General features: G+C 37.2%; 1 protein-coding gene across 4 annotated transcripts; it reads left to right on the plus strand.

Annotated features, from left to right (window-relative positions):
* Positions 1-2,765: 2,765 nt before the first annotated feature.
* Positions 2,766-9,417, plus strand: LOC115422975 (isocitrate dehydrogenase [NAD] subunit gamma, mitochondrial-like). Of its 4 annotated transcripts, none has more exons than XM_030139638.1 (12): positions 2,766-2,895; positions 4,652-4,699; positions 4,930-4,935; positions 5,075-5,172; positions 5,305-5,420; positions 5,694-5,754; positions 5,936-6,068; positions 7,172-7,305; positions 7,392-7,494; positions 7,929-8,075; positions 8,280-8,435; positions 8,996-9,097. In XM_030139638.1, exons 1-12 carry the CDS (start codon positions 2,836-2,838, stop codon positions 9,095-9,097), a joined length of 1,164 nt encoding a protein of 387 aa, XP_029995498.1. In that variant the 5' UTR covers positions 2,766-2,835. The 4 variants fall into 4 exon arrangements, with proteins under 4 accessions (XP_029995498.1, XP_029995499.1, XP_029995497.1 ...); XM_030139636.1 differs by having other exon boundaries at positions 2,817-2,937; positions 8,996-9,417; XM_030139639.1 differs by lacking the exon at positions 4,930-4,935.
* Positions 9,418-9,843: the final 426 nt, after the last annotated feature.

A 9,843-nucleotide genomic window follows, 5' to 3' on the forward strand; every position in this document is an offset into this window, starting at 1 on the left:
AAGGTCAGCTATTCCAGAAAACGAAAATGTATATATTAAAACATGTAAACTAAAATAGTTTCAGTTTTTTAAAATTTAATTTTAAGAACATCTGCCCCAAAAAAGAAAGAATAAAACCATGTCTTTATTTATTTATTTATTTATTTATTTATTTATTCATTCATTCATTCATTCATTCATTTCAAGTTTGAGTAAATCACTATTTATGCAGTATAAATACCATGAATGACACTACCAGAATTATGGGGAAAACTGCTGACTTGACACTCATTGAAATCCTCCACTTGGATGTTAAGCCACAGATCATTGCTGAAAGGGCTGGCTATTCAGAGTAGCAAAGCATATTCATGGAAAATTGACTGGAAGGGAAAAGTATGGTAAGAAAAAGTGCACAAGCAACAAGGATGACAAGATTGTCAAGAAAAGCTGAATCAAGACTTTGCAGGAGCTCCACAAACAGTGGAATGAGGCAGACGTCAGTGCATCAAGAGCCACCATGCACAAACAAGTCCAGGAAATGGTCTACACAAGTTACATTCATGGTATCAAAACCACTCCTGAACCATGGATGATATTAGAATAATTTTACCTGGGCTAAGGAGAAAAAACTGGACCATTGCTCAGCAGTGCAAAGTCCTCTTTTCAGATGAAAGTAAAATTTGCATTTCATTTGGCAGTCAAGGCCCCACCAGCCAAGGTCTGGAGGAATAGCAGAGAGGCATAGAATCCAAGCTGCTTTCAGTGTGAAGCTTCCGTCGTCAGTGATGATTTGGGTTTCCATGTCATCTGTTGGTGATGGTCCACAATGTTTCGTCAAATTTAAAGTCGATGCAGTCATCTACCAGGAGATTTTAGGCTCTTCAAGCTTCCGTCTGCTGATAAGCTTTATGGAGGTGTTGATTTCCTTGTCCAGCAGGCCTTTGCACCTGTCCCCAGAGCCAAAACTACTCAGAACTGGTTTGATGACCATGACAGTCTGCGTACTATTGTCAAGAGGAAGATGCAAGAAATCAGACTGAACAATACAGATGAACTGAAAGCTATAGGCTTCCGTAACGCCTCAACAGACCCACAGACAGTAACTCATGAAAAAGGAGACCCAACCAAGTACTGAGTGCATAAATGCATTATATATACAGAGTTTCACATTTCTATATTATGAATAATTTTTTCTTGATCTTATGAAATATTCAAATATTTTGAGATACTACATTTTGTATTTTCTTGAAATGTTTATGTGTAATGAATCAAAATTTTCTCAAAGTTTAACTGTAAATTAAATCATGGAGAAAAAAACCCCACACTTTTTCTTGATATCCTAATTTTTTTAATTTTTTTTTTCAGATGTACCTGTATATACAATCTGTGGATGTATATGCATTACAGTTAGTCTTTGTAAATTAATACATACAGCCTGTACATGTTTAGACATCTTGTATTTATTAAATAAACAACATATTTAGTCTAGGGTTGTGGTTAACACATCCTCACTAGGTGACCAGGTCAATTTTGTGATGGCCTTCACATCTTTTTAATCCTGTATTCCATATCTCACAATGATGTATGTTCTACATTTAGATCTTGAGGAGAATATTTCAGGTGAAGTAGATTATAGACAGGTTCACATCCAAATACATCCTAAATTTTTACAAAATTTTCAGAAAATTAAACTTTCCGTCAACCACTGTTATGGGAATAGTGGGACATTTATGTTACACAGAAAGTAATAAGTAATGTTATTTGTAATTTGAATAAAGATATCCATCCTCTATTTTTATTTATTTATATTTCTTATTTATTTTAAACTTTATTTTTATGCTTTTTTAAAGATGTACTTAACAATTTATCGGGCAAGTGACTATTTTTGATAATATCTGAATACATTACATGACAGGTGCAGCAACAGTTACAGTGAGACAACAATCTCAGGCCCAATGTGGTCTACAGGGTCTGCAAGATCCACCTCTGTATGAGCAGTGAGTGTACCCGCTTTGTTAGGTACCATGAAGTAATGGTACTAATGTAAGGAATGATGTTCAAAGGGATAATGTGGATGTGGACAGGTGTCTGGATCAGCACTTACGTTGCTGTAATGTTCTTAAAGTGATGTCCTAATGTTCTAAAATACTTGCTCCTTTCACATTACATGTATTTTTCTTGTATTTTTTTTATATTTACTTCTTGTATTTATATATATTTTTGTGCCATTTATGGTAAAGAACCAAATATGGTAACTTCACTGACCTCGATTTTCTACAAAACAATAAAAACTTTGAAAAATTTCACAGAAGTGATGAAGTCTTGTTATGTCCTCCAATAACACACCAAGGCTGAAACTTTGAATTTCACAGTATTTCTACGAGTGCCCTATAAAGGATTAATCAGACATGTTTTCATATCCATAGATAACATTCAACATCCATAGATTTCTGTCAAAGAAAAACAACAAATCCACTTAAGCCCTCCACAGAGACAGGAAAACCCAGTATATCAAAGCGTAAATCTCATTGGTAATCTGTCCCCTGCTAACATTTTCTGTGTCCCATATTTGGTTTGTGGTCACTAGTCCTCAAACACCCTCGGGGGAAAAGAGGGAAGAGTATTTATTCTGGCCACTCGGCTCCACTGGGATATGAAAGTACAGCCTGGGGGGACTGGGGGCGGTTGTCTGTATCGGTGTCTTCATATCCTTTCTGATCTAAATGTGTGTGTTAGTGGGTGAATGGATGTGTACATATGGATGAATGAGTGCGCTTCAACAGGGACAGACGGAGATTACCGGTGAACGCGCGGCACGCCCCCGCCCTGTATCATCCGTCCGCGCGGAGAGTGAACATGACGACCCGGTCCCTGTGCAGAGTCCTGAAGCCCGTGTTCGGAGAGCGGTTGTTCCGGGTAGGACCAGCCTCTGAGTTTAAAACCAGAGTTTCAACACTTGTACAGACTTTATTTTAAACAGTTTTCCTCTTTAATTTGCCTGGACAGTGGTCAGTGTAGCTAAGCTGATTACCAGTGGGTTGGTAAGTTAGTAGTTGCTAACCAAGCTAGCCGGGTTTATGTCGCTGTCCTTTCAGCACCACTCTGTCAATGTCAACTTAGCTCAATTCCCTGCAGAGAAAGCTAAACTTTACTTTAGCTGCATGCATAATTTTCCCCCCAGCTGAGATAAACCTGTAAATGTATACTTTAAGTGTTCCCTGCAGAGTCATAAATTATTCAGAGTAATACAGCAGCTTCCTCCATTAATGGCTAAGTTAACAACCTAACAACGGTTAACAACTGGCCTACTAGCAAACACATTCAACAAACCTTAAATGTTTCTCCTGGATTAGAAAATAAACCCTAACGATCATAAATAGGCTACCATTTACACTATTTAAATATAATAAGACTTTTCACTCTATTCATTTTTGACTCCCCAACTGCATCCATACTCTTGTGTTCTTAACATGTACAACATCAGCTACAGGATCAAATAAAACCAATAGGTGAGATTTAAAAATAAAAACTAGACATAAAAAACATACTAAAACATAAGCAGTGTATACCACTGTTTATTAAATTAACCAACAGTTCATAAAGTTGTTCAAATTTTTATCATATATAGTAATATAATACAACATCCATGTCTAATCCAAAAACATCATACAGCATACATATGCACAGTGACTTACTTTTCATACTTGATGTACATTTTGCTGATAATACTTAAACGCTACAGTTAACAAAGGTTTTTAATGCAGAACTTTCCTTTGTGGTGGAATACCTCCTCTTTTACTTTTACTTTCTGGTCCTCTCGTGCTCAGTCAGTCTTTTTAAGTGTATGTGTGCTTGTGTGTGTGCATATGTGTGTGCGTGTGTGTGTGTGTGTGTGAGTAGGTGGGTGGGTATGTGTGGGTGGGGGTTGTACTGATTTTTAAACTTATATGTAAAGCACTTTGTGCTACATCCTAAATGTATGAAAAGTGCTATATAAATAAATATTGATTGATTGATTGATTGATTGATGTTTTCTTGCATTTTAACCTATAAAGACCCAAACAGCCACCAGCAACCAAAATCATTTACTGATCTAAAATGTTTAATAACTTCTGAACCACTAAACCTATTAATATACTGAAATAATTGGTGTGAATGCAGTTTGTCATCTTTTCATGGTCATCAGATATGACCCATATCAGAGGCTCTGTAGTGAACATGGAAATACCATCATCTTCTACAACATTGATTCACCAGTAAAACCCATAGAGTTGGATCAATGACAGAGGATGGAGACACTGGGTTTATGTTCAGTTAATGATATATTATACAGAAAAAGTCATTTCTTCTTCAGTTTTCTCTGTTTTTGATGTATAACCCTCAGTTTACTGTGAGGCTTTTATGAACATCTACATGGTCAGTGAATTAAATATAGGAAAATACATTATTTCCACTGAAAAAATGCAACATACAGAGGATAAAATACAAATAAATGGTGATAAATCACTTAAGAAAGGTTGAATATAGAGAAAATTAATTTGGGAACTGCCACAAAAGTAACGCTGGGTCTTTATGGGTTAAGTTAATTAATTGATCTGAATTTTTCTAACCATTCTTTTTAGGAGACTCTTCACTGAATGAACTGATATGATTTTTTTTACTATATCAATAGGCTTATGGTGCAACCACATGCCACCAGAGAAACAAATCCACTTACACAGTGAGTACTAATAACAACATTTTCTTCAAAAGTTACTCAAAATAAGAACATTCATGACCTCATGCCCTCTTAAAGTGTTGAAGTCATTGTTAATCTCCACCCCTCTAAGATGTTTTTACTGTATTGGAGTACCTTTTCTATCAGAAATCTGTCCTTTTGTCTTTATCCTACCAACACCCCTTTGTTTTTTCCTTTGCTCTGATCCTCCTTCATCCACCCACCCACACCAGAACATAGTGAGTATGACTGCTCACAGACTCCTCGATACACTCAGAGCTTTAATCGATTGAAGGCAAACACATTAAATACTATGTTAGATTTGCAAATGCTGGACTTCATCAGGGGTTTGACTATATGTGTTTGTTTGTATTAAAGCCTCCACCTGCGCTGTACGGAGGTAGACACACGGTGACTCTGATCCCTGGAGATGGCATTGGGCCAGAACTTGCCCACCATGTCTGTGATTTGTTCCGGTGAGAATTCACACATCATATATGCAGAAAAACACACATAATGCATATAAATAAAGACAGATATTTAAAGTATGTGAATCAAATCAACATCTTTCTCAGTGCTCTCCAAGTGTTTTGCTTTTTTATCATCAGGTTCTGCTGTGTGCCAGTTGACTTTGAGGTTGTTCATGTTGATTCAGCTATGACTTCTGAAGATGATATCAACAACGCCATAATGGCTATCAGGCGCAATGGAGTTGCACTGAAAGGTTAGTCTTCACTACAGATAAAGCGTGTCATCTATTTAATAAGACGTGTGACCAGGAGAACCAGTGCTGATATAAATGATGTAAGGTTCAGTTAGTTTAGTTTAGTTTCTTCGAGTCTATACTTAGAGTAAAGAATGCGTGTACTTTGACCATCTCTGAGTGCAATGTATATGAAACAAAAAACAAAACCAACATTTCTCAAGTACAACTCAGATTTTAGGTAAATGAATGACTCCTTGCAGCTATCCTTACACTATCACTATATTTACCCAGGCAACCTTGAGACCAACCATAACTTGCCACCTTCCTACAAGTCCAGAAACAATCTTCTCCGGTGAGTCTGCTACATTAAAGCTGTCACAGTCTTTTAACTTTACCATCTTATCTAGAAGTCACCAGTGTGAAACAGCCATTCCAGCAGCAGTGCACGCAGACAGTAGTAGGTTTATAGTTGTTGTATCTTTTCCTCTGCTTCCCTTTTATCTCATTGACACTCTTTGGCTCTCTGTCTGCAGCACCACTCTGGATCTGTATGCCAATGTGATGCACTGCCAGTCTTTTCCAGGAGTAAGGACCCGCCACAAAAACATTGACATCATGATCATCAGAGAGAACACTGAAGGAGAATACAGCAGCCTGGAACATGAGGTGATCCTGTGTGTTAAGCCTTTTGTCCTTTTCAGTCAAACCACACTGCATTTTCTACCACGGTGCTGTTTGTTTGGGCAGATGTGAGAAGGTAATTGCACTCGGTATGGACCAAAACAACTGCAATAAGACCTTGTAGAGGATCAGGGTCCCAGTCTGGTCAGAAATATACACAGGAGAGGGTTGTTTGTGTTGTGAGCGTTTTGTATGAGACCAACCTAACTCCTCTTGTGGCTCCTGATGCTTTTCATCTTGGTGTGCAGTAGAGCAAGATAACTGTTAGCAACTCGCATAGCACAGACACATCCAAGCTTGTTTTCTATTTCACACCTTTGGATGTACAGTATAGGACCAATGATGTGATTTGATCTGGTGATGGAGTTTTCCCTTTATGAATTAACAAGGGAAATATACTCCGCAGGATTTATTAGGGATGACGGTCAGATCTATATCTGAAATAAATTTTTAAACCATTATCTGACCACAGAAAAGAAGCTGTAGATATTAAAGGGTCTACATGTAATATTTCTACTTTTAATATATAATATTGTCATTATAGTCTTTAGAATATAGACTTCTAAAGTTATGCCAAACACACTAATGTATTAAATTGTTGAGATATGAACTGAGTATTCACAGACGGATAATGTATGTGACCACTAGAGGGAGTAGTGAGACACACCGCTGGTTCATGGTGAGGAAATATAACACAGCATTGCCAAAGCATCACAAAGTGACAAGATGGGAAAAATAATTTAGAAAAAACTACTATAGTCAAAGACAGTGAAAAAGTGACAAAAGCTAAAAGCACTGTTGTTTTCACCACTGGACACAGCTCTAAATGAAAAGAATGGAGTTTGATGCTGGAATTTCAGCATTTCTTTTACAGGGGTGAGTTTGATTATGAGGCATATGAAGGTCTAAAATATTTATTATTTCAAGAGGCAGCAGTATGAGGCAAATTATGATATGATATAAAGTTAGTAGTTTGGAATATCAGTAGAACCCATTTAAAACCCCCTGAGATGAGTAAATGTGGTTCATGTTCACCTTGATGAAACAAACCATCGCATACTGATATTCTGTCTGTGTTTTTTCTGCAGAATGTTCCTGGTGTTGTTGAATGTCTGAAGATCATCACCAGGGCCAAGTCTCTGCGTATTGCTGATTACGCTTTCAGAACAGCTCGGGAGAAAGGACGCAGAAGAGTCACTGCTGTACACAAAGCTAACATCATGTGGGTGCATGAACCCTCAAATTCTCTGTCTGTGTGTATTTACATTTGTTGCTCAAATACATTGATGTGTGTGTTTTTTCGAGCAGGAAGTTAGGTGATGGTCTCTTTCTGGAATGCTGTAAGGAGGTTGCCAGTGGTTACCCTGAAATCGCCTTCGACAGTATGATTGTGGACAACACTACTATGCAGGTAGCAAAAATATCATGTACATAAGCTTACATGTTTTGTTCCAAAACATAATACATACTCTGAGCTTATTAGTCCTGATTTGAGTATGTTTTATTATTAACACAGTCCCACAGACTTAGTTTCTTAATGTAAATATTCAGAATATTGCAATTTACATATTAATTTTGAAATGTTGAAAGAGCCAAAGTCCAGACTGGTAAGATTTCCCAATGCTGACTAGGTGAAATAGCACCTTGATGCCTTTTTCATGACAGTTCTGAAGGGAAAAAGGAGGTCCTGCCCTGAACATCAGACTCATTTGAACATGCTGTCAGTACTGGTTCTATCTCCTCGAACAAAACAGATCCCAGACCAAACCTCACACATGACTCTGATCCAACATTAAATAAACTAACATGCATTTAAAATGTGCTTTATCTGTTTCTCTGTGTTAGTTAGTTTCCAGACCCCAGCAATTTGATGTGATGGTCATGCCGAATCTGTATGGCAACGTTGTGAGTAATGTGTGTGCTGGATTGGTTGGTGGACCGGGTCTGGTTCCTGGAGCCAACTACGGAGAGGACTACGCAGTCTTTGAAACGGTAAAATAGACTTACACAAACACATATATATTTAACAAAAAATTTCCCATTACGAGATACAACAGAATCTGATTTCATCTTAATTTTTCCCGTTTTCCTTTTGAATCATTTTAAAACCAACATTACGGCTTCAGAGTAACACAGGAAAAAGTCAGACATTAAATACATGACATTGCTACGTGTAATTTCTTTGTTTTTTTCCAGGGCACCAGGAACACTGGGAAAAGCATTGCTAACCGAAACATAGCAAACCCTACAGCCATGCTGCTGGCCTCCTGTCTGCTGCTGGATCACCTGAAGCTCCGCGCTTATGCCAGCATGATCCGCAGAGCCATCCTCACCACTGTCACTGAGACTCGGGTAATCACTTAAAAAAATACTCAAAGCTGTCCTTTTAGTTCACTAACTTCACATACAATGACATTTTTTTATACAGTTGCAAACATTTTTTTAGACCACCCTTGTTTTCTTCAGTTTCTTGTTCATTTTAATGCCTGGTAAAACTAAAGGTACATTTGTTTGGACAAATATAATGATACCAACAAAAATAGCTCATAAGAGTTTAATTTCAGAGCTAATATCTAGCCATTTTCCATGGTGGCCTTGATAATAACCAATATCACTTCAGTTCTTACATTGATAGTTATGGCATTGTACTGCCAAAAACAGTTCTTTTAGGCATTCTGTGTTTTCTTTTCTGTCTGTTTTTTAGTCACATGATTCCCACAGAAGTTCGTACTTGATTGCATCACCATTGTTTTTGATTGCTTTTGATGGTCTAATAATTTTTACCATGACTGTAGTTATTTGTTTTTCAGTGATTGTTACCAAATGCTTTCAGTGATTATGTGTTGCAGAGTGGACGGGGTTACTCTTTACATTTTGTCTCATATGCATTTGTCATGTCATTTGTGTTCCAGCTGCACACTGCTGATCTGGGGGGCCAAGGCTCCACCTCTGAAGTTGTCCAGACTGTCATGAAAGCAGTCCAGAGCACCGGACCACTGACCCTGAGCATCTAGAACATAAATGTACAAAGATAAATCCTATATTCTTCCTCCGTCCAGTAAATCTTTTATGCAATGTCATAACAGAAATATGTTCAATAGGGATACTGAAATTGCTCTTTGCACATTGCTTTAACTTTATACAATTTAAGTTGTAGAGTAGCACATTATAATTCTATAATTCTTGTAGATCTGAAGTGAAGTATTATGACTTTATTATGTATTATTCATATAGTGTGAAGTACTACTGTACTGTTCCTGAATGTACTATACATGTTATGTTGAGCTCAGATGTAGATCTGACCTTCATTCCTAATAAATCCTGTGGCAGCTCTTTTTCTTTGTCTTTTGAACTCATGTCTACACATCATATCTGTGTGCAGTAGTAGTAACAAGTCAGGACCACAGGGAGGCCACATTGTGTTGTGTGGGATAATACATTTGGATTGTTATGAAGAGTGACTCTTTCTAAGAACTTGTCAGCAGTGGCTCTAAAAGTTGTTTATTCACCAACAACTGCAGCTGTAGTAACTATGGTGCATTTAGTAGCAGAAATAGACAACAGTGTAGTTGCAACTAGTATTTGTTTTCAGCAAAGCACTAATTTACATAGTACAATATGAATGTTGGAGTTTGAAGTACAGTAGCTTCAAGTAATACGAAAATATTATTTTCCAGGTTGATGCCCATATTTAACTGCAATTTTACTTAAAACATTTTTTTGTATTTCTTAGGCCTAAATTGAACACAAATTATGGAAT

This window comes from Sphaeramia orbicularis, chromosome 7, assembly GCF_902148855.1.
Source record: "Sphaeramia orbicularis chromosome 7, fSphaOr1.1, whole genome shotgun sequence".
NCBI lineage: Eukaryota > Metazoa > Chordata > Actinopteri > Kurtiformes > Apogonidae > Sphaeramia > Sphaeramia orbicularis.